Here is a 25915-nt window from a genome sequence, read left to right as displayed (position 1 = left end):
TTCTTTGACTGTATCTATCATCAGTTATTTCTAGGCCTCATCTTTAAGGCCACCATCCCAGAGAGTCCCGCCCCGACCCCACAGTCAAGGATACGTCTCCCCTGCTCCTCTCTTACAACAACCTTCACAGCACTTCCCATTTTTGTAATTATATTTCTGGACATAATACCTGTCTTCCCTGCATATTACCAGCTTCCCCCAGCAGCTGACCCAGTGCTCGGAGCCTCCAGTAAATACTTGATGACTGATTAAATGAACCAGTGAAATAAATAAGTTAACGAATGTTCTCCTACCTTTATGTGCTCATCGGTTGGCTTTTCAACCTGACACTGCCTCATGGCATCTTATAGTTGAAAGCACTGCATTCTTTGAATCTCTCAGGTGGTCTTTTTAAATTTATCTTTGAATTCTGCACCACCCCACAGAATTTTGCAGTGTAACTTATGCATATCAAGGATCAGCGGAACTTTGTCATTTAGTGAATTGATTAACTGATCTCACTCAGACACTTTTGAGACCCAAATATTTCTGAAAAGGCTCAAACTATATTATTGTAACATAGGTATGATAAAGGATGCCTGTGTAAATGGCATCCTGCCTGCGTTCGTCCTGGCCATGTATTGTAAGTGTAAACACCCATGAGACCCACACCACCCATCCCACACATTTAGTTAATGTGGAAGGATGTTGTTGGGCCTGAAATCTGAGTGAACATTAAAACCTATGTGATCAAACCTGGAATAAATGTGTTGTTTGATTTTTCAATGTATTTTTTAATTGAGTTTAGTTCAATGAAATAATGAAGGAATGCTATTATCCCTTCATTATTGCCATTACAAGATATAGGGAGCTTTTTACAAATGAGGCTTATCTTTTAAAAAAAAAGTTTTATTATGAAATTTTTCAAACAAACACAAAAGGGGAAAGAATAGTATGATATATAACATATTGCCATCACTTACATTCAATAGTTAACAAGGCTTTGTCAGATTTGCTTCAGTTATACCTCCTTTCTCTTTGTTAAAGCATTTCAAATCAAATCTAGGTATAATTTCCGTGAATGCCATACAGTCAATGTACATTCTAGAAAATATGGGTACGTTCTTACCTATCCACAGTGCTAACTTCATACGTACCCAAACTGACCGCCATTCTTTGATGTAACCTAATCTCTAGTCCACATTCAAGTTGCTTTGATTGTCATTTTCAAAAATGTCTTTTAACAGTTGGTTTGCTTTCATCAAGATTCAGACAAGGTCCACACATTACATTTGGTTGTTCTGTCTCCTAAGTCTTTAATCATCCTACCCATTTTTATCTCCTCCATTGACTTGTAGAAATTAGTGCAGTTTTCTTGTAAAATGTACCTACCTTTGAATTATTGCTTTGCTTCCTTAGGGTGACATTTAACTTGTTCCTATAGCCCCATGGTGTTTTGTTTTTTGTTTTGTTTTTTGTTTTGTTTTGTTTTGTTTGTTTTTTGTTTTTTTGGTAAATGGACATTAGCTACAATGTTTTGAAAACTTGATGAACATGGACATAGGGCAAGTTACAACTCCCTGCCTGCCACACTGCCAAAATCATTTCTGTTCCAGTGGTAGGAGCCTGAGAGCCCCTCTGTCATTCAGGAGTACACAGCCAACATCATTTTCAGTGGTTGAGTGTCATAACTCTAGCCAATATCTTGCCACTGGTAGGGAATTTTGAAAAGGCTTCTAGAGTTGATACTCTAAAAATGCTTCTTAAACACTTTAATTATTGTAACGTCACATCAGGAAACCTACGGTGCATGTTTTCTTTACTGGGGAATAGTGATAGGACTGGATTTCAGGTTCACTTGTGTAAGATGCACTGTCTTCTGTCCTGTTTCAGATTCCATCTTTGTTCTTTTTCCCATAGTAGCTGCAATGGTCTTTAGTTTGTGTTGTCCCTCAAATGGCCCTTCTTGAGCCCACCCTACACAATAACATCAGCTCAGCATTCTTCCCAGAAATCTGCTAACTCCCAATTGTCCTCCAAATATAGTCTAAACTCACATTGGCTTGCCCTTCAAAACCTTAATTCTAATAATAAGAACTAAACACCTCTATTTTTTTAATAGGACTTGAGAGTTTAAGTTTTTCATATATACGTAGTTGCTCCATTATTTCATTCACACCAAGACTGTATTGTGGAATCAGATGGGTTCCATTCAACAAAGATTAAGCAAGCACAGTTGTTTAATTAGGTATGCCAGATACTGTGCTAAATACATGGAATAAAGGCAAGATGTAGTCTTGTTCTTGAGGACTTTACAGTCCCTTAGTGAAGAGAAAGTTTGAACATGTGTGCTAAGATAGGGATATGTGGTAGGAGGGTGAGAGGAGGGAGGAACGAGGAGAGATTCTTAGCAGACGCGTGCACCTGCCATGCTATTCCCTGTGCCTGGGTTGCCCCTTTCTCATCTCTACCTATCAGAGTCCTTCAAGACCTGGGTCGAGTGCCATCTATTCCATAATGTCTGGCTAATCGATGGCCTGGAAAAGAGATAGTGCCTAGTTAGTATAGGGTTTTGTGAAAGACTCTCAGTACATAATTCTTTTTTAATGTTAACACAAGTCTTGGGTTTACAACTAGGAATAAAGACAGGCTTCCTTGTGTGTCCACCCATAATAGAGGAAGTTGCTAGTGGTCAGGACTAGTCTCACTTGCTAGTCTCAGGAAAGGGAGTGGAGCCAGAGAATAAGGGGAAAGGCTAGGATCATTCGTAAAGCTTTCCCACATAGAGAGGATAGATGATAGAATCTCACTAATTCATAGTAATTCAAGGGAAAGCAAATGTTAATCTTTAAAAAAATTTTTGAGTATAGCTGACATACAATGTTACATCAGTTGCAGGTGTACAAGAGTGATTCAACAAGCTTATATGTTATGCTCACCACAAATGTAGCTCCCATCTGTCACCATACAAGCGATTACAGTACCATTGACTATATTCCCTATACTGTGCCTTTCATCCCTGTGATGTATTCACTCCATAACCAGAAGACTGTACCTCCTGCTCCCCTTTACCCATTCTGACCATCCCTGTACCCTTCTGTCAACCATCAGTTTGTTCTCTGTGTTAATAGGTTTGATTCTGCTTGTTTTTTTTTAGATTCCACATGTGAGTGAAATCATATGGTGTTTGTCTTTCTCAGTCTGACTTATTTCACTTAACATCATACCCTCCGGGTGCATCCATGTTGTCACAAATGCCATGAAACATGCACCGTAGGTATATGTACACATACATCCATACCACATCTTCCTTATCCATTCATCTGTTGATGGGTAAGTGTTAATTCTTTGAACTGTGCAAGTATTGAATAAGTGATGTTTTATTAATTTTGACTATATATTTTATATAGTCATAGAATGAATACTGGTGCTAGAAAGGACAACCTGGCCTGGATTCTTTAAAAATAACAGATAAGGAAACTGAAGCCCAGTTGGTACAAGTTCATCCCCCAAGTTCATATGGAGCCATACTAGGACCTTTGACTCCCCATTTGGTGTTCTTCCTATGTTTTGCCTCCAGAGCATTAACTTAAAGTTAATGAAGCATTTCTATAGGCAAATGGAATGAAAAACAATGTTATTAACTGGATTAATTGGTCCTCTTTGTTTTCCCATTTATTTATATCAGAGACATCAAACTATACTCCTGGGCCAACAGCATTGGCATAATCCGGTTATGCCTAGTTAGGATTAGTTAGAACTGGTTATCACTGGTTAGAAATGCAGGTTATTGAGCCCCATCCCAGACCTGCTGAATCAGGTGGGGTGCAGCCTTCCAGGCAAATCTGACATGCCGAGATTCTGATCACCACCGATTCACATTGTAAATCAGCATAGCCTTTTGAAAGTTACCATTAAAAACAAAATACAAAGCCTTGTCCAGTTTATCCCAAAGTTTGACTTAATGCATGGCAAATTAATGAGATTTGTGCTGCACAAAATAAGCCAGAAGAGGAAGAAAATGGAGAAGAAAAGAAAAGGAGAGAAGGAAGAGAGGCCAGTCAGTGGAGGGCACATGAATGAGAGCAGTTTGTCTGTTTTGCTGAGAAGAAGGAAGTTGAAATTCAGGATTATCCTGCCTCTAGAAGGTTATTCGATCTCCTTTTGGTGAGAAAGGACCTTGAAATGTCAATGTAACCTCATCTTCCTTTGCTCACAGATCTTGGCAGACATTTGTTCAGGCTCTGATGACAGTACCTACTTTGAAAATTGGGGAAGGTCCATGTAATTGCATCTTAGCAGATGACAGACATTTAGAAAGGCAGCCATTGAAGTGTTACTGTCATTTCTGTAAGATAAAATACTGTAAGTCAAAGGAAGAGAGAAAAGAAAACAGGGCAGTGACTTGATGCCTACTTTCTCTTTATTGAACTCCTTCACTCTCTCCCGGGTATCCAGTCTCTAGGAGACCAAAGACAAAAATGGTGTGGAGAGGTTGCAGACTGAACAGAAGTTCACTTGCTCCTTGTTAGAATAACAACCAGTTAAAGTTGATATCATCAGTATATCTAGGAAGGAATGGTCTCTAGATCTTTCTAATGTATGTCAGTAATCAGATTTCGTATATTTTATGGGTCTTCAATTCTTGGCTCTGTTTTATACTCTTAGCTTTCCCAAAGCCCTTATACTAGCTAAAAGATGCATTCGAGTTTAAGGGGACAGAGAACTTGGCAGGATGGACCTCTGTGGCTGGCACATTCTCCAGATCACAACATCTGTATTTTATTTCTTCGTCCCCTGAAGTCCCCAAACTGGCTCATACCAGGGCCAAACTGTGGGTAAGGGAACTTATTTTATTCAGTCTTCCTCATAAACAACTGGTTTGTTTTTAAATTCAGGATCATACAAGAAGCTCAGAAGATATACATGGGATCAGATCCTGGGTCAACCACTCTGTGACCTTAGGCAAGACACTTAACCTCTCTTCACCTACATGGTCTTATCTGTAAAAGTGAGAGGGGTTGGCCTTCCAAGATTATTTTTGAGTATTAAAGACATTATTTATCATGGGGCACCTGGGTGGCTCAGTCGGTTGAGCATCCGACTTCGTCTCGGGTCATGATCTCACGGTTTGTGGGTTTGAGCCCCGTGTCAGGCTCTGTGCTGAACTCTTGCTCAGAGCCTGGAGTCTGCTTCGGATTCTGTGTCTCCTCTCTCTGCCCCTCCCCCCGCTCACGCTCTGTCTCACTCTGTCTCTCAAAAATAAATAAATGTAAAAACAAAATTTATATATATATAAAAAAAGAGACAGTAACTATCTTAGAGCCATCTTGTGGACCCTGAAACTCGAAGGCACACAATTTGAGGACTAGAGAATGGAGAGAGTGAAGTAGCCTGAGAAAGGAAGAATGCATTTCATCAACGAAAATGCAAGGAACATTTCACATTACCAGAATTTTACAGAAATTAGTTAAGAGGGACTTACCATGCCATTGAATATATTTTTCTTCCAAGGCAAAAAGCATTTCTGAGTATTTTTGCCTTGTACTCTCTTCTTGACCAGTTTTGAAACATATAAAAATTAAGAGTTATCCATCTCTTTGTTAAGAAATGTTTTTCTGTTGCTCAAACTAATTGTTTCTTTAAATCTCAACATTTTCCGTTTCTTAAGAATACCCTTCAGAGGAAAATAATTCTTCCTATCACATTTGCAGGATTTTTTCTTCTTTTTATCCTAATGTATTTTGCATGACTTTTAAAGTTTCTGGTCACTTTGAGTATTTGCAGTACCTTTTAAAATACCATTTCTTAAGCACCCTTATAAATGCATTAGTGGACAATTTATTATAGTTCTATACACAGTGTGACATGTTCTCACAGTAGCTGCGTCATTCTGGGTTTGTTATGTTTTATGAAATGTTCCTGTAATGCCAGTAAACAGAAAAAGTCTTACAGGAAAAGAGGGATTGGGGGAGGGGGGGCGGTGGGAAACATCAAGTCTTCAAGAAGGATCCCAGCACTTGGGTACTGACAGGATTTGCCCTTAGAACCCACAAAACGAATGAGGTGCTGAGAACTGGCAGAAAGAATAACATATATCCAACTGTGAACAAAGAAATCTAATCAATCTACTCCTGTGTTAAAAGATAGGTTACAGTGATCTGTAGGAAATAGAGTTGTTTAAACGGACCTCCATTTCTAAGAGGAGTAGCGACTTTGAACAGTGACCGCCATATAATCTCAGGGGCACTTCAAAAGAAAAGGAAACCATTTCTTCTTTATTTCAAACGCTCAGAGTCTGATTCCCATTTTGGGAACATCAGAGCAAGCACTGAATATTGTCAACAACTAACTCTGCGCTTGTCTGTCTTTATAAGTGGGGAAAAAAGCCGGCAAGGATGGGCCTCTTTCCTGAGTTACATACTTTGTGAGGGGAGGTGAAAAGGCTGCGTGTCCAATGGGCATTTTGATTCATGCTCTTCACAGCCTGGTTAAAATTCTCATTCCTAACCAGAACAGACGCAAAAATGGGCAGGTCAAAAGGATGGGCCAGGGAAGCAGATCCTGCCCAAGCCAAGTGTGTTTGGATTTCCTGAGACGCCAAGAATGCACACGGCTCTCGTTGCTCTGCACGGCAGTTCCAAACCCAACATTTGAACATTACTCTATTCCCTCACTGTGTTTAATTTCCCTTCATTTTTGAACGTACTGCGATCTGACTTGCAGTTTGACTTGCGGTGTATATGTGCGTGTGTGTGTACAAAACATTGCGGATTGTATGGTCCTGCTTCAGCAAACCGTAAACTCTGTGAGGGCGGGAACTATCTGTTGACTGCTACCTTCCCAGGGCCTAGAACAGTGCTGGAAACCCAGGTACTCGTTAAAGAAATATTGGTCAAAATGAATGAGTGAACGAATGAATGACAGCCTTAACAAGTGAGGGGATCAACTTCTCTGAAAATCTGACTGAGAAAACCAGTTGTTGTCCTGTAACATGTGGGGCCACTTACAGCCTCTGGGACATTCATGTGAGGAAACTCATTGTAACATTAACTTTCCTTTCAGTGACATAATAAAAACGTAGCCCAACTATGAGTTGTGGGGTATTTGTATTGGTGTCGCAGTTCGGAAGTTAATAATTCCTGGAAATGTTGGCAATTTAGGGAAAGTTTATGGAAGACCTTAGCCAGCTAAGAGCGGCCAGCCTAAAAATCATGTTATTAGTCAATGACACTGGGGGAAAAAATAGTCACGTTCAGGAGATCATCGTTTGCAGTTAGAAATAGATCTAATAAAGAGCTAATGAATGGGCCACAAAAGCCTCAAACAGATTTCTTCCAGACTAAGGAATGGGCCCGGCTTACTAGAAGAAATAGAGACTCGGGGAACAAGGGGAAGGAGCTCCTGAAGCCATCCTGCAAACCCAAATAGAAACCGAATTTGGGCTAAAATAATAGCATCGGCAAAACCCGTTTAAGATACAAGAAGGCAATGGAGAAAAATTAGAACGTGTCAAATCCAAGAGGAAAATGTCAATGAGAAAATCTAAACAGAAAGCAAATTCCCAAAAGTTTCAGTAAGGAAGGTCCTGGTTAATAACTGAATGTGATGCCCTTGTGGCCCGCGCCTCCGTTCCCCGCCCACGGGAACCCAGGTCTGAGTGACTTTCTAGGGACGTTGAGCTGATGTGTGCAAATAGGGAGATGAGCTGAAGAAGAGGAGAGATGGTTAAAGCAGATGGAGAGGAAGCTCAAAAAGTTATCACATGCAGGAAAATTTAAATGAGAGAAAGCGTTTAATCTAGCAAATTAAATTGTTCCTTCAACATGTTTTTTTAGGTGGGGAAGATAACAGTGACCTTTCATCATCAGGGATCCCTATTTCCAGAGGCCCCACCATGGAGGCAGCTGGATGGCACGGTCTCTGCGAAGTCTGGGAGGGAATCCTGACCTCCGGCGACTTGCTTGCCTGGCTGGACAGAAAGTGGTGGCAACACCGTGGTGGGAAGAGTCGATTCAGACAGTAATGCCTGCTTCGGCAGAGCCAGAAAGGGGCCAAAGTGTGACTATTACTGCATTGGTGGTTTGTCTGTTGCAATAAAAAATAAGTTCCAGTTAAAAATTAGACTTATGGGGGCACCTGGGTGGGTCAGTCAGTTGAGCGACCTATTCTTGGTTTTGGCTCAGGTCCTGATCTCATGGTTATGAGATCAGGGCTCCGAGTAGGGCTTACTGTGGGCATGGATCCTGCTTAAGATTCTCTCTCTCTCTCTCTCTCTCTCTCTCTCTCTCTCTGTCTCCCCCCCCTCTCTCCCTCTCTCTGTCTCTGTCTCTCTCTCTCTTTTTCTCAAAAAAAAAAAAAAATCAGACCTATGAAGAAAGAGATTAATTCTTCAGAGTGAAATTCTTAAGGTTGTTATTTACCCTTTATACCCCAAACCTTTTTTTTAGGCTTACCTTTTGGAAATTTACATCACTCTTCTTCCCACCTTCTCAAGTACAGGACTACCTATCAAACTTATTTTAGCTTTTCCATAGGACTTAAGGTCATCATCATGAATATTAGTTGTGACAACATGCTAGATGGATCTGTCACTGCCCCCACACTTGTCAGAGTGTCTGATTCTGTGGCCTTGTGCCAAATGGCTTCACACAACTGCATTTTTAAGTTACAGAGCCTTTTTATTTTTATTTTTTTTTTCAACGTTTATTTATTTTTGGGACAGAGAGAGACAGAGCATGAACGGGGGAGGGGCAGAGAGAGAGGGAGACACAGAATCAGAAACAGGCTCCAGGCTCTGAGCCATCAGCCCAGAGCCCGACGCGGGGCTCGAACTCACGGACCGCGAGATCGTGACCTGGCTGAAGTCGGACGCTTAACCGACTGCGCCACCCAGGCGCCCCGACAGAGCCTTTTTAGAGTACTGCCTTCCCCACCCCCTTCTTTTGCTATTAGAGTTTCTACCCAAGATGTTGCGTCTTTCCTTGTAATTTTCTCTTTCCAGACTACTGTGAACTTCAAAACTGGACAGTGGATCTTAATTATGTGTAGATTAAAAGCAAGTACACAGGGAAAAATCTAATGATGTTTTCTAGTGGTAATGTTCTCATATTTAGACTAGTAGAGACTTTGTGACTCAATTTTGACTACCAGGGAATATGTATTGTCACCAAATAACTGAGCTCCTGAAAGGTGCTACATCATATGTTTACTTTTGAAAATTATTCCGACAAAAGGCTAGGATTTGTTATGAATCAATTATGGTAGGATACAGAGAGCTATTAAAACAGAGTGGATCTTGTTCAAGGACATTTACCCCATTAAATTTTACTGCATCTCTATATGCCCAGCTGATCTGTTTAAAACAGGAATGATGGGCGCCCTCCCCTTGAATCTCTTTCAGCTCTGACACAGGGCTCTGCTGGGCTAGGATAGTTCCTCTCCAAGGCTGTGTAGACTCTTGCACTCACAAGGATGTCTGGCTGTGAGGTACAGGTGACTAACTTTTTTTATGACAGCAGTGAATTGGTACCTTGGCCGTTTAAATGGAATATTCATCAGAGACACATCCTGGTATCTGGAGTTCTGCTATCTGGTTCAAGACGCAACATTTCAGAAGACTGCCAGAGGTCACTCTTGAAATTTCTCTCACTGGGGTCGGGACTTTTAGGCCCCAGAGTCTTTCAATTATGGATCTGATCTTGCAATTATGTATTACATCAAGCTGATTAGTGCTGTCTTCTAGAAATGGATTAAATCCTGTGGAAAACTAAAGGTAATGAAAGATTGTCCTTCACTTAGACTTTCTCAGTTTCTATTCCAATTTCCAGCCCTATGGCACAATGCCCTGGAAACGTGAGGAAAATACCTCCTGGAGACCTTAGTCCCTTTATTAAGTTGGTCTTGGGATCCCAGGCTTCCCATTTCCAAAAGGCACCTGCACTGAGGAGAAGCAGGTAAAGGCAGAGGAGTGACCAGAACTTCATTTGCATCACCTGATTTTGAATATGTCCGATTAGAATCAATCATGCCTTTTAGGAAGCAGCTTCAAGTGCTGTTTAACTAATGACTCTTCCTTGCAAATACTGCACCCTCTCCCTTTAATGACTCTAACTACTGATTCGTCTCTGAGAGCTCCCTCCCTATGAGTCAAGATGTACAGAAATAAAGTAAGGTGTCATTTCAGGTAGTTACTTAAGGAGATCTACTGAGTATTATCTGTATAAAGAACTCTGTATTAGACTAGGAGGCTACAGTCTTATTCGGGAACTTTCAGAGGATAACACGGAGAAGAGTATATGGTTCAGTTATGGGGCCAAGCCTTGGCAAAACTGTGTGACCAACTGATAATTACTTCTCTTGTCAGCTATCTTCTGAGTCTTTCTTAGGTAATGTAGGATGTAAAAGGCCAAAGAACATGAGTTAAGTGTCTAAATCTGGTAATACAGACTTACCAGGGAAGAGTGGGCAGGTGGAGGTAGGTTTTGTGGAGATCGATCTACACGTGGCTCTGAAAGGACAAGAGAGTTAGATGATCAGAGAAGAGTGGAAAGGAGCAGGAAGAGAGAAAGGAGGAAGGCATAGGGAAGAAGAGTGTGCTCCTGGGCCAGCCAGGGTATCAGCCTGGCTTGGGGACAGGGTGGAAGCAAACTGCTGAAGGCTATCAAAACCAGACCATGTGTGAAGGCTGGATGGTAATTAAGAGCCAGTGAAAATATTGAGGAAAAAAAAAAGTTATAATTAAAGCCATGGTGAAGGGGCACCTGGGTGACTCAGTTGGTTAAGCGTCTAACTCTTGGTTTCTGCTCAGGCCGTGATCTCATGGTTTCGTGAGTTCAAGCCCCATGTTGGGCTCTGCACTGATGGTGTGGAGCCTGCTTGGGACGCTCTCTCTCTCTCCCTCTCTCTCTAGCCCTCCTCTGCTCATGTAGTCTCTGTCTTTCTCAAAATAAATAAATAAACTGAAAAAAAAAAGTAAAGCCATGGTAAAGAAAAATTTGGTATATGAAAGGAATGAAATAAAGTCAGCACAGAGGCTGCTATAGTAATTGAGCCATAAGTTTCCAAAGGCCTGGACCAGGATGGAGCTCCTAAGAATGGAGAAGAAATGGAATAATATACATAAAACATGTTTTAGTTTTATAACTTGAGAAGCCATAAAGTGTGGTGGTAGTTGAGATATGGGAAGATCCTCCAGATGTAAGGGTCCCCTCAACTGTGTGGCAGGTCGAATGGATTAGAGAGAAAGGAGCATAGGGAAAGAGGAGATAGACCCTAACACAAGGACATGTTTGTCATCCGATAAAATAAATACAATTTTTCATTGGCTTCCTCAGAATTTTACTTGGGATAGAAAGAAGGGAAGAGAAGACTTGAGTTTATTTTCAGTTTTGAGAAAAGTATTCAGCTTTCCTGGAGAACTTTTTCCCTCTTTCATTATCAGTGACAGGCCACCCTTCTCTTGCTATCCAAACCAGCATCCAAACGAAGTCCTCTTTTTTCTTCATCTTTTCTTTAATCTCCGTATTCAGCCACCCTGAGCTGGAGAGCCTTCCTTTAAAAAGTCTACTTTATTGGGGCGCCTGGGTGGCTCAGTTGGTTAAGCGTCCAACTCTTGATTTTGGCTCAGGTCATGACCTCACAGTTCGTGAGATCGAGCCCCGCATTGGGCTCTATGCTGACGGTGTGGAGTCTGCTTGGGATTTTCTCTCTCTCTCTCTCTGCTCCTCCCCTGTTCTCTCTTCCTCGAGATAAATAAATAAACTTTCAAAAAGTTACTTTATCATCATCCTGTCCTAAGCCACTTAACTCAACATTTCTTTCATTGGCTATCATGACCAACCGTGTCACAAGTACTTAGGTGGAAGGAGATAGCGCATGTTAGAATTTGACGTGCCAAAGTACAGTAAAAAGTAGAGAGACGTGAAATTTTCATTTACGAATAAAAATTGCTTTCTCTGTCAAATTAAAATACTTGTCTGACTCTGTTGCATTCTAAAAGGAGGCCACTCACTAGGGACTCTCACAGCTGCCTCTGTTCAAGATCTAATCCAAGCAGGGAACCTGCACATTTTAGAAGAGGTGAGGAGAGGTAGCCCAACTTGAGCCGAATGGTGGCGTGAGTGAAAAGTCAAATGCACATCTCGGATGGCATAGATGGGGCACTGCCTGAGCCTTTAATCTTTCAAGAGGGGCATCTCTTTCAGGAGCAAGAGCCAAATGGGCTTCTGAAATTTCTGGGTCATGGAAACTTCTGGAAGTCACCACCCCAGAAGTCTTTTCCTTTTTTAGAATGAAGCACGGAGAGCTCCTGGCCATTAGGAAAACCAGGACAGGAAATCACTTTTTTTCCATATATATTTTCTTAGTCCATTTCCCTGGCACATAAAAAACAAGCAAAAAACATCTTAAATGTTGTAGGATTCATAATTCAACATCAACAATTATGTTGTATGCTTACAACATAATTCACCTAGGGGCATCTGGGTGGCTCAGTGGGTTGGGCATCCAACTTCAGCTCAGGTCATGATCTCACGGTTCATGGGTTCGAGCCCCACATTGGGCTCTGTGTTGACAGCTCAGAGCCTGGAACCTGCTTTGGATTCTGTGTCTCCCTCTCTCTCTGCTCCCCACCCCCACTTGCACTCTGTCTCTCTCTCTCAAAAGTAAACATTAAAAAAATTTAAAAAAGAAACATAGTTTACCTAAAGCAATGTAATAACCAGAAATACTTTGAGATTATCAAACATGGCATACTGCAAACTTAATGTAATCAAAATAGTTACATTCTGACACCATTCCTTTTTTGTAATTAATTAATTTATTTTTGAGAGAGAGAGAGAGAGAGAGTCAGAGAGAGAAAGAGAGCGCACAAGTTGGGGAAGGGCAGAGAGAGAGGGAGACCCAGAATCTGAAGCAGGCTCCAGTCTCTGAGCTGTCCGCACAGAGCCAGATGCGGGGCTTGAACCCACCAACCGTGAGATCGTGACCTGAGCTGAAGTTAGACACTTAACCAACTGAGCCACTCAAGTGCCCCTGACACCATTCCTAAAGAACACGGCCAGGTTATGACATCAAATGCAGCATTCTTCATATGATTCATATCCGTACGTTGATGGCTTAATACAGCCAATCTGGATATTTAGGATGTTATTTTCAGCCGGTAAGAACATCTGTTGTATTTTTCAGCTTCTCCAGTTGGCAACGGTTATATCAAGCCTCCAGTTCCACCTGTTTCTGGCACACAGAGAGAGAAAGGGCCGCCAACCATGTTACCCATCAACGTGGACCCAGACAGTAAACCAGGAGAATATGTCCTCAAGAGTTTATTCGTCAACTTTACCACTCAGGCTGAGCGCAAGATTCGCATCATCATGGCAGAGCCTCTGGTGAGTATGCGCCACGACACCTGTTTCAATTCGTCTTTATACTAAATATAGTAGAACGTTAAAGCTCTGAGGAAAGATGGATTGTTTTCCCCCAGATTTCCAAAGGTGTTTTTGATTCCACAGGTGATTTTTTTAAAAGATTACGATTAAGTTTCCCGATTTAGAGGGGAAAAAAATGAGAGGGGCGCCTCGGTGGCTTAGTCACTTGAGACTCCAGCTCTTGATTGCGGCTCAGGTCATGATCCCACGGTTTGTAGGGTCTGCACTGACAGTGTGAAGCCTGCTTGGGATTCTCTCTGTCTTTCTCTCTCTCTCTGTCCCTCCCCCACTCATGCTCTCTCTCTCAAAATAAATAAACTTAAAAAAAAAAAGAGAGTCAAGAACTTTAAAAGAATCCTTAGCAAATACATTTCTGTGGCATGTTTCATTACTGCATTTGAACAGTAATAAGCATAATTTAAAAACAGGAAGTGTGAGTCCTAGAAAAACTGTGTTCAGAGTCCCTGCCATGCATTTATACTTGAGTCGGAATCTTTTGTCTGTTTTTAAAGTAAATGAGAAAAAAAAAAATCATTCTTCAAGTGGCTTCCTGGACTTCCAGTTTGAGAACGTAGGGTCTCAGCGATCTATTGTCTGAAGAAGTTATTTGGTGAGTCATCCAGAAACACCTCTTTGTTTTCTGAAAGTCGGAGGACAGGAGATCTCGGCTCACTTACCTTTAGGTCCCTTATTAGACAGATAATGTCCGTGGACGTCAGTATCTTTCTTTGCAGATGATTCTGCTACAAAATAAGGCCTGTGTTTCAGCCTTATGTTAATTGCTCTAACAAGGGCTCTAAAGACAGAGTACTGAACCTCAAAAGGACAGTCAGGAAGGAAGAAAGGCCAATGGGCAGATTCAGATTACTTGTTTTCTGACCTTGGCGGGAGAAACCCAGTAGGAGAAAAGGCAAGGAATCCAGAGTGACACAGCTTTTTCTATGAAGCTCGGCTTTGTACCTCCTGAGAGGATCCTGGGGCATAAGACTCTGAGAGGTTTGCTTTGCAGCACCAGAGCTTAAAATAATTAAGTATGATGGTGTTAAACCCACAACAAGTCTCTAAACAAATACATAGCAGATGATGTTCGACATCATCTGTTAAAAATGACCTTTGTAAGAATCACAATTGAAGAGTTAGGAAACAAAATTCAAGAATATTTGTTAAGTATATGGTTGCCTGACAGTTACAAATTTTGCATTTTAAAGTTTTTATTAGATCAGTGGAGGTTATCTTTATGAATTCTACCTTCCCATTAGGGAATGTTTCTTGGTTTTATAGTTTTAATCATTTACACCTCAGTGCGGTACCTTTTCCACATTCACTTATTTTTGAAATTTATTTTTCTGCTACTCTTTCTGCTAATAATAGCTAATATTTCTGGAGTACTTACTACGTGCCTGGCACTGTGTTTCATTTAGTGTCTCCTTTAACCTTTACAATAACCTTAGGTAGGTAGTATTTATATCCCCATTTACAGATGGAAACGTTGGCACAGAGAGGGCGAAGTAGTTGCCTAAGGCCACACAGTGTTGATATGAACTCAAGCCTAGTACCTTCAGAGCCCGCCTCTGAACCCTCTACACTCTGTTGCGTCTTTACGTGGACGTCCACACGTGAAGATACCTTCTTTAATGTCTTACAACCAACCAACACAGGGCTCTCCTATAACTTAAACTGGCCAAAGATCAAGTACCCAAATTCTCATTGCCCCAAATTGTGCTGATCCCGTGAACCCTCTGCGCGCCTGGGTAGATTCTGAGGCTGCCCGGACTCCCTCCCCTGGCGGAGGGTGGGAAGCCAGCTTGGGTCCAGAGGTCACGGGGGAGTTTAAGGAGGAGAGAGCAGTAAGGCACAAGGAGGAGTTATTCCTTCACCGTGGCAGATCAGGGTCTCTGAAATTGTTTGTCATAGTGCATTTCCCTAAGGAGCTGGGAAGTTGTACCAAAGCTTAAAGAGATGCTAAGACTAGGCCCTGACATCTTTTGAGCCATCCCTCTTTCCAAAATAATAGTTTAAATGCCATTATTTGAAACTTTATTAAGTGGGGTAGTTTGGGGTTAACTTTTTCTTCACTCAGCTTGGCATTTGATTGGATGGCATTTTCTTTTTGGAGTAAACGTCACGTCTGAAAATCTATGTGCCATAGCATTCTTTTAATTAGAGGTAGACAATTTTGTTCCTTTCAGTGAGACGCCTTAAACGTCCCTAAACAGGAAAAATGGGAAAGAAAAAGTGTAAGTCCTTTTCACCAGCAAATCTTTATTGTGGGCCTAGAGTGACAGGCCACTGGATGCTGAGTGCCGGGTAGAAGAACATTATGTTCAAGAAATGTATCAATCAAATTTCAGTATTGTTGCTTTTTATTAAAAAGGGCTATTTATTTCCCCCTGTACTTTTTGGCAGAGACGTAAGCTTCCGTGCCATATCCGTTTCTGGTCTGCTGAAAAATGCTTAGTAATTTTTTCCTTGTACTTGTGCACTTACGGGGCAATACACGTGAGTCGATTTTGCGGCTCACTGCTGGATTCGAAAAATGTTACTGTGTATTTGTTAGTTCTGTAGCCATAGCAAGAGGTGTTATTTATTTATTTTTTTTTGAGAGAGAGAGGAGCGTTATTTATTTGAGAGAGAGAGAGAGGGAGCGTGAGCATGGGAGGGGCAGAGAGAGAGAGAGAGACAGAGTCCCAAGCAGACTCCACGCTGCCCACACAGAGCCCAACACGGGGCTCGAATTCACAAACCAGGAGATCGTGACCTGAGCAGAGATCAAGAGTCGAACATTTAACTGACTGAGCCACCCAGGCACCCCAAGAGGTGTTATTTTTGATGTTTGTATAATACATTTAAAGTGAATTCCAATAAAGGCTCACTACTATTTCTCTTGCTCAGATAGGTCTATTTGAAAGACATTGAATCCTTTAAAAGCCTGAGTTTATGCAGCTTTGTATCAAATCACAAAGTTGTTTTCTTTGTCTTTAATGTAATTGGAACTTGTAGGGGAGTGGTAAGGGTAAATTTCAAAAAGTTGGAAGTAGAGATTTATTACTTATGGCAATACTCAGGAACCTCTATTTTTCAGTTTACTTTCAAAAGACTAAGTTCTTCAAAATTCCACATCAGCCTGCGTGGGATCAGTTATACACAACATCAAAATTAAAGTTGTATCTATGAGTTTCCAATATCCAAATAGCTAACTTTAATGAAAATAAAAGACAGGAAGGAAAAATATTCTACCAAAATTACATTTTAGCTTGTTTTTCTTTGCAAACATTCTTCACTAGTTTAGCAGTATTGTTCCTTGTGCTCAAAAGATGCTCAGGTCGTATCTATTAATATTGGTGGATTAGTCAGTAATTGTCAGCAATAGTCAGTATTGCTTCATGGGGTTAGTTTTTTTTTTTAAGTTTATTTATTTATTTTTGAGAGAGAAAAGAGAGGAGGGGCAGTGAGAGAGGGAGAGATGGAGTCCCAAACAGGCTCCAAGCTGTCAGTGTGGAGCCCAACGTGAGGGCTCAACCTCATGAACCGTGAGATGATGACCTGAGCTGAAATCAAGTTGGACACTTAACCGACTGAGCCACCCAGGCGCCCCACTTCATGGGCTTAGTTGATGGCATTTGCTTTTGCCCAGTCCTACCATTATTTTACCTTTCCCATGCCAAGTGTCTTAAGCTAACTTGGGTTATCTGTGGCTTTTTAAAATTTTTATTTCATATTTTAAAAAGTATAGAAAAAAATAATAGGGATGTTCATTCCTTTTGTCTCCTACTCTTTCCCTCTGTTTACATTTTCTTCTTCCCAAGGCCCCTGGGTGACTCAGTCGGTTACGTCCAACTTTGGTTCAGGTCATGATCTCACAGTTCAGCAGTTTGAGCCCCCCATCAGTCTCCGTGCTGACAGCTCAGAGCCTGGAGCCTGCTTCCAATTCTGTGTCTCCCTCTCTCTCTCTTCCACTCCCCCACTTGTGCACACTTTGTCTCTCAAAAAATAAATAAACTTTAAAAAATATTTTTTTAAATAAATACATAAATTTTCTTCTTCTCAAAGTATGTTTTCTGTAATTATTTAAGTAAGAGTCAGTGGGTGGTAAATCACTTGGTCTTATTTATCTAAGAGGTCTTTATTTATCCCTCAGCTATCAGTAATAGTTCAGCTGGGAATAGAATTCTACTTTGACATTTATTCTCCCTCTAGACTTTTGGTGATATATTTCACTATGTTGCCACTATCACTGCTGGGGGAAAGTCTTTGGCTGACTTGTTATTTCTGGATTATTGATTTTTGTTCCGTTTGCTTTTATGGTTTTTCTCTTTGTCTATGGTGTTTTTCAGTTTCACTACACTGTGTTTAGCTGTGGCATTATTTTATTTTCTTGTTGGAGACTCTCACGCTTCTTGAATTGATGGTTTATGTCTTTCATCAATTCTGGAAAACTCTTAGTTATTAATTATTTGAATATTGCCATTCTTCCATTTTCCCTCTTCTCTTTTTCTTGCATCCCTATTAAATATATATTAGACATTCTCATGCTGTATTTCATATCTTTTTACCCTTCTTTTATTATTTTTATCTCTTGCTACTGCAGTCTGAGTAATTTTCTCGGGCCTATTTTCAATTCATTAATATTTTCTTGAGTTATGTCTAATCTGTTGTTTAACTTGTCCATTAAGAATTATAATTTTGGTGACTGTATTTTTTCATTTCTGGGAGTGCTGTTTGCTTGTCTTTTAAAATCTATTTAGGTGTATTTTGTTTCTTTCTTAAGTTTACAGTTTCTATTCTATGTCTTTGATCACCTTAAACATACATTTTTTGTGTGTCTTCTTTTATTTTTTATTTTTTTAATGATTATTTATTTTGAGAGAGAAGGAGAGAGAGAGAGAGAGAGAAGGTGAATGGAGGAGGGACAGAGAGAAAGGGAGAGAAAGAATCCCAAGCAGGCTCCATGCTGTCAGCACAGAGCCCAACTTGGGGCTTGATCCCATGAACTGTGAAATATGACCTGAGCCAAAATCAAGAGTAGGATACTTAACAGACTGAGCCACCTAGACACCTCTGTGTCCCCTTTAGATTAGTCCCAGAGTTATCATTATCTGGGGCCAAATATTATGTTGGCTTGGGAGTTTATGTATCTAGAAGTGATAAAAGCAAACCCCAAACTCATGTAGTACTTGGGACTATGATTTCAAATTCTCAGGGAAGGTGTTGTTGTTGTTGTTGTTGTTACCCAGAACCCAGGCGGGGACTGCCGGAACATCTTTTCATCTTCCTGTGCCAGTGGATAGATTTTCCCCTGCCCATTGTTTCATTGCTTAGAACTAGACTTAAGTGTCTTATTTCCAATGTCCCACCTCTCAAAGGCCCACAGCTTTGTTTCCTGTCCCCAAGTAGACAACAAAAGAGGCCTGTAGGCTAATGAGACCAGTAATCATCTCCCAGGGCAGCTACCATGTCACCTCATAACTTCTTGCTTTTAATTTCCCTTCTCATTTCTTGTGAACTTATTACTTCGGCATTTTAAAAGAATCCTATATTTCACTCATCATTTCCAAGTACTTATATAGCATGTGAGATTTTGAGTTTTCTTAGTCCACTTTCCTGCCAGTCTTCTGCTGGATTCTTGGTTTGCTTCTCATGCAGATGAGGGTGGGCCTTTGCACTGTGAGGTTCATGTGCAAGCAGAAGTTCCCGTGGCAAGGTTGGTGGGGGCGGGGAGTGGGGGGGGGTGTTGCAAAATGAGTAAAACAAAGAGTTGAAAGACTGTCGCCAATTCTTTCTCTTCTGATCCTATCTGATGAATCTTCCCTGAGTACAACCCTGGGCCTTTAATTTTCTTGGTCGAAACCTTCATTTCACACCCTTTCACTCTGTGAAAGGCCACCTGTCTTTCTTCCCCCCTGCACCTCTGTGAACCCATGTTTCACTTCTGTGCTTCTCTGCCTCCTTCCTAGATGGCCACTGATCTCTTCCTCCTGGCTGTCTTTCATCCTATCTTTCCAGGTCCCACCTGGGGTACTTCTCAGTACCTCATCATCAAAAAGGTTTACTTGGTTTCTTTCCTGCTGACTCCATACAACTGTGCAAATGTGGATATACACACCTATAAATCTCTGTCTGAAGCACTGTATCATTCTCTCATGCAAACTGCACTGTCTTTATTGAAATAGAGTACTAAAGTAGGCTAGAATAGAAAATATTAGAGTACAGTATAGGTATGAAGGGTAAATATTGCTTAACAAAAATTTGAGTCATGTGTATGTATACCAGCCCATAATGTAAAATGTATATTTTTATGGCGGGTGGATGGGGGATACAGATTTTGTAAAGTTAAACATTATACTAGTCAGTAAGTTCCTTAGAGGCAATAATGGTGTCTGATTCATCTTTACACACACACACACACACACACACAGACACACACACACACACACACACACACAGCAGGTCCCCATATCTAGGACTCTGCTTTATATACAGTATACGGTAAGTAGTTTTTGAATAAATGAATGAGTGTATGAATAAGTGAATGGATAGATGGGTGAATAGATAGAAAAGTTAATATAGTAGCTTACAAGGAATGTCTTTGTAAGAACCTGTGCTTCTCAGGGTCATTTTGCCAACCTCTAAACTGATAATAGTGGATTTTGTTTTGTCCTTTGTACTCCTTAGCAGGTGATACCCTCAAATCTGCTAAGTATAACTAACACTGATTCTCAGCCTTCTGCCTTGGGGCATCTAAAGATACCTCATTTTTCATTGATAGGGTCACCTGCTTCACCTTAGCAATATGTGAAGAGGAGACGTGGGTTGACTCTTAGCAGTTGGACACAGTCTCAGAATATACATTCTCATTATCTAGGAGTCTCTCCATTTATATAGCATCTGTCACTGTAGTCACAGGCAATTACCTTCTCAATAAACTCTTCCAAAAACAAGACTCTCCAGCTTTTCAAAAGCAAAAGCACCCATAATCTTGACTTTGTTTATTTAATGGACAAGAATGGATAAAGCCAAAGACAAAACAACTTTTCATTCAGTCTGATCTGAATTTGAATCTTGATTCAACCTCTTTAGTGTCATGTGGCCTGGAGGCAGCCAGTCAATCTCCCTTTTTTATCATTTGCAAAATTCGAGTAATGTGATGTACTCCTAGCACATAGAACAGTCGAGAGGGATAGAGGGAATGTGTGGAGCTCCTGGTGTAATCCTTAGCACCCACTAAGTGCTCAGTCATCACCATCATCATCATTGAAGAATTGGTATCAACCAACCAAATCTTCTGGTATATTTCTTTGGAGGCCAGCCTGCTACTTCCTCACCGTGTTCATTCCAAAGGAATAGAGGGGGCGCCTGGGTGGCTTAGTGGGTTGAGCATCCAACTCTTAATTTCAGCTCAGGTCATGATCTCATGGTTCATGAGATCAAGCCCCATGTTGGACTCTGTGCTGAGCCTGTTTGGGGGTCTCTTTATCCCTCTCTCTTCCCCTCCCCTGCTCATGTGCGCTCTCTCGCTCTCTCTCTTTCAAAATAAATAAATAAACATTTTTTAAAAAAGGAATAGATGCTTCAGCAGGGCGATTCGATGCCTGCTGTTGGCCATTCACTGTTACTATCAGATGGTTGTCCTAAAATCTTCCATGGCTATGAGAGGACAACCAAAGCTGGTTTAAGCAGACCTGGTCTGGATCCTTTAGGGACTTGTACTCTGGGAGGCGACAGAAGCAAACAAAGAAAGTATACAAGAGAACACAGCACCCCACTATCTCACTGTGTCTCTAGAAAAATACTGGAGGCTTACTTGGATATAAATTGCGAAAACCTAGAAAATGAAATCAGGGATTTGAGCTGAGCCTACACAGAATGGTTTTCAAAAGCTTTCCGAGAGGAAAACGTACTGAGTTCTTGAGGGTCGGGGTCTCAGAAACAAGTAGGAACATCATCGTGCCAGGCCACACTGTGAAGCCAGTGGCCCAAATTGGGAAAGGCTGGATTATTCAACTAAGTAAAGCAAGTTCAGAAAATTTCAAGAACTTTTTTTCCCATCCATGTGTTTACATTTATTGCAAACCTCAGAGAGAGAACTATCTAATTTTCTTAAAGTTAGTCGTCAGTTCAAACTGATTTTCTTCCCCTCCTCCCCACCGCATTTTATTGAGATATCATTGACATATAAATGATATAACATTATATTAGTTTTAGGTGAATTCATTTTAGGCAAATTGGTATTAGTTTTAGGTGTATAACATATGATTTGATATATGTATATATTGCAAAATGATCACCACGATAGGTGTAGTAACAACCATCACCACGCAGTTACAAAGATTTTTTTTCTAGCAATGAGAATGATTAAGATCTACCTTGGTAGCAACTTTTAAATCTACAATACTGTGTTGTTACTACAGTTGCCATGCTGTACATGACATCCCCAGGACTTAGTTACATTATAACCGGAAGTCTGTACCTTCAAGAATTTTCAACCACACTTCTCAGGCTGCCTCTTTCGTCCGCTCTCCTCCCTCTAATTTGGCCAACAGACAAGAAACTTGATTTTTCATCGCAGCCCTGTTGCCAGCCTATGCCTCCAACAAAGCATTTAAATGCGATCCCTCACTGTTGACTCCTCTATAAAATGTTAACAATCAGGTGCAGTTTTAGCTCTAATGTATATAATAAATGAAATACAAGCATCAATTATTCACATCTCTGGATGCATTAAGTGAATCCACTCTGGTTTAAGCTTCTGGTATCCTTGCAAGGAGCTACAGGGGAAACTAAATTGGATATTGGGCTGGGGGTTTCATCTAGATCTGTGGTCTATCGGCATAAAATGTCAACAAAAAGAACAAGAAGCTCTCATTTTCCCAAGACTTACTCAGAGAGCAAGTAATTTATTCTCAACTTTGAAACCTGGAAAAGGGAAAAAAACACACCTAACTTTCATCCTGTCCTCTAGCAGAGCCTGGGGCTGAGCAAGAGGGCAGTGCTCGCCTTCCCCCCATGTTCTGATATTTCAAAACATGTTTATGATAAACAGTGATGTGACAATGGGAGGGTTTATTATTGGGATTGCTTGAGAGCACCGGCTTGCAAAGTCGTTAATGGGCAAGATACAAGCCGGATCTTCCAGACATTATCCCTGAGTTAAGCTTGGAGCACAGGTGTGAGGTGAGAGACACTTATTCATAATGATGCTAACTGCGCTGTTCTGGAATGGAGACTTCATAACATTACATGATCTAGCAGGCTTGCTAACATAAAACAAACAAGGCAATTTCTGTTTTAATGTAAGACCAAAAGTAAACTAAAGGTAGCACAACATATCTTCTTGTTGTGCAAGTCTTTGAAGAATCCAGGATGCCAGGATTGCACCACACGTCATGAATCTGTAATGAAATATGCCTGAAGACCAAGCCTGTGCGAATACCAGTCACGGCCAGCTGGCAGAAAGATGGAAAGGCCAAGCAATTAGTTAATGACAGCATTACTGCACGCTGATGTTGTTTTAGGTTCAGGCAGTAACGTCTGTTGACAAACCTTTGTTCCTTGGCCCTGTGTCTCAGGCTTCCAGCTCCTCCTGAGTGCTGATGTCACAAGGCTGGCATCAGGACAAGTCTCCGGTTAACCCTGAAGTTGAGCGGGACCTTGTCCACTGGTAGCCCACCAACAACAAACTATATGTAATGAGTTGTTCTAGCAGTTTTAGTGAATTCACTTGTGGTTCTAAGTAATCAAGGCCTTTCGCAAGTGAAATACACATTCACCCTAGTCTCCTCTTTTGATTTTAGACCAGATACAATGAGCTAACAGACCCAGGTTAGGATATAGTCTATTTGTGGTTATAAAAGACCCTTTTTTTCACCTCTGACACGTACAGGGACTGAATGCAGCCATGGTCCTGTGTTTCGCCACTTTAGATACCTGAGTTATCATCAGACTTCTCGGTATCAGAAAATATCAGATCTTTTAATCAGCAACCTTTTTAATATTTAAGAAATTTGTGAATTAGGAAATGCTGCTATACTAATGGAAGGTTAGAATGACTGCCTCTAATTAAGTATGTATCTTTATGTGCTAGATCATCATGAAACCTATTATAATTAGTTATGTTTATAGCCTGATAGCTATTCACTAACCTTAACCGTGTGATATTTCATAATGATACTTCATCAAGCCGGTGATTTTTCGGCACTGTCTTCTATGCCTATCTTCCTATCCTAACCAAATGTCTGTTGACTAAGGGTGTGTAAATAGCAGAACGCCAGCTTTAATGCCTCTCTGCACTGTGGATGCCAGTCAGCTTCCCAGAAGGACAACCAGCTAGTGTTTTTAGCCAAGCTCCTCTTTAAATAGAGGCCTCTCTTGCTTCAACAAATCTAATACGGGAAATATAAAGAGAATAAAAATAATTTCTAGATATAGTTCCCTATCGAGTAGAGTGATAGAATCAAATTAACGTTGTCCTGAAAGGAGACCAAGAAACCACTACTTGACAAAATACTGACTCATTTTCCAAATCATAAATAAATAACTTTAAAAATAGCTATTTCCTAGCAAATCACCACAGCCTGGTAGCCCTTCCTTAATATATCAAGGCATTCACCAGAAATCTGGAAAATCACCCTAACCAGAAACAAAATAGTATTGTAGTTAAAGCTGGAGATAATTGTTGAAAGGTTTCATTTAGCTGCTGAATGAAGTGATCTTTCAGATGAGCTCCCAAACTAATTTTATTTTTTGTATGCTGTTCAACTTAAAGTTTGTTTTCCTTGTTATGAATATTCTCGGAATCATCTAGACAAAAAGCATTTCTTTTGTGGTTGTTAAGCTGGACGCTTAGCAGTGAAATGAAATTTAATGCACCATGTTAGTAAAAGTTCACTTGAACCTTAGAGCAAATAAACCATATGCAAAGAATAATGAAGTAATAATAATAAAAAAAAAGGTTTTTTAGTTGAACTTCATAGTATCCAATTCTGTTCATCCATTCATAAGGCCATAATTTTTATATCCAGTGACTTTTTGAGAAGTTTATTAAAATTTCTTCTTGAGACCAGAAAACCAGGGGAAGGTTGTTCCTCAAGTTATTTTCAGTCTAGTTTTTTTTTTGTTTTTTTTTTTTGGATTATATGCTTCTTTTACTATTTATAGAGACTTCATTTTAATGCAAAGGATTATTTGAAAATATCCCATCATATTTTAAAGTATCAGGAAATGCCAATAATAATAAATTCAATAATATGACATAGTAATAAACACTGAAGGCCCATCTGTACATTCACTGTGATATATTTCTGTGTTTCCATATAGCATTTTGACATTCCTGAAAGTGATTAACACAAGTGTAGGCAGCAGCAGTCTTTACTGTAGCATTATAGTAATTTTAATCAGCCTATGTCTTGATTTCCACCGGTCATGCTGAGGTCATTTTATTAGGTATCTTTGATCGTCACTGTTTATATCTAGTACTCTTCGGCTTGAATGATTTCATAGAAAACAGTATTCTATTTGATGGTGTTTCATGATGCCTTTGAGGATTTCTACTCAATTCATAAATTGTAATCACATAAGTGGGGGGGGGGGAAGTGGGGCTGGAATGTTCTAGTAGGTTTTTCCAAGATGATTCAACAGCCATGCCCAAGAATCAAAGACAACAAAAAGTCAGATTTTGATTGATCTAAAATGTATGTATTGCTTTTGATTGAGATATATTCACAAACCATAAAATTCACTTTTTCAAAGAGGGCAGTTCAGTGAATATTCACAAGTTGTACAGCCTTCAAACTGTCTAGTTCCAGAATATTGTCTTTTTTTTTTTTTTGAATGTTTATTGTTTGAGAGACAGAGCATGAGCAGGGGAGGGGCAGAGAGTGAGGGAGACACAGAATCCGAAGCAGGCTCCAGGCTCTGAGCTGTCAGCACAGAGCCCGACATGGGACTCAAACTCACAAAGCGTGAGATCGTGACCTGAGCCAAAGTCGGACGCTTAACCGACTGAGCCATCCAGGCACCCCTAGAACATTGTCTTTTAATAGCACTGTAAAAGATAGAGTAGGTAAGTAGGATTGGGATTTACTTATTTGTGTACTCTTCACCCCCTGGGTTTGTCTTTCATTGTACCAGAAAACCAAACCTTTTTTTTTTTTTTTTCCTTAGCTACAGTAATTGGATCATTTAAGTTTTGACTAAGAAGCTTTATTTGGTTGTATGAAATGGGGTATGTTATGGATTTTACATAAGCATAATCACGAAGAAGATGCTGCCGATGAAATTGCCTCTTTTAGCTCATGTAGAAAACAAAAATTCAAGATACTTATACACTGCAGAACTTCAACAGAAATGAAAATGTTTCTCTCCTTGTGGCAAATTCTGGTTCTGAAATGACAGCATCCCTCTTCGCTCAGGGTTCGCTCTAGCTGCTGGTTCAGATGATGGCACTGGGTGACCAAGTTCCACCCGAGAGGAGACTCGTCTGCGGCGCTGAGTGAACTCACCACTCTACTCAC

The 25915-nt window shown here is 40.5% G+C and overlaps 1 protein-coding gene and 1 long non-coding RNA gene across 9 annotated transcripts in view; one reads left to right on the top strand and one right to left on the bottom strand.

Moving 5' to 3' along the window:
- The window catches only part of FRY (FRY microtubule binding protein), a 463051-nt gene that overhangs the window by 226160 nt on the left and 210976 nt on the right, over nt 1-25915 (top strand). For all 8 annotated transcript variants that reach the window (XM_086714061.1, XM_086714067.1, XM_086714035.1 and 5 more), the window contains one exon: nt 13168-13367. In XM_086714061.1, the coding sequence (XP_086570187.1) occupies nt 13248-13367 (120 nt within the window). In that variant the 5' untranslated portion in view covers nt 13168-13247. The remainder of the gene's footprint in view (nt 1-13167; nt 13368-25915) is intronic.
- Nucleotides 7762-25915, bottom strand: part of LOC147584836 (uncharacterized) — a 49727-nt gene continuing 31573 nt past the window's right edge. The window contains exons 2-3 of the long non-coding RNA XR_015253809.1: nt 10434-10489; nt 7762-8067 (exon numbers count right to left, since the gene is read on the bottom strand). This is a non-coding gene — a long non-coding RNA (uncharacterized LOC147584836). The remainder of the gene's footprint in view (nt 8068-10433; nt 10490-25915) is intronic.

This window comes from Puma concolor, chromosome A1 (assembly GCF_028749965.1).
Source record: "Puma concolor isolate L17-30 chromosome A1, mPumCon1.1.hap2, whole genome shotgun sequence".
NCBI classification, from domain to species: domain Eukaryota; kingdom Metazoa; phylum Chordata; class Mammalia; order Carnivora; family Felidae; genus Puma; species Puma concolor.
This window is presented reverse-complemented; position numbering and strand designations above follow the sequence as displayed.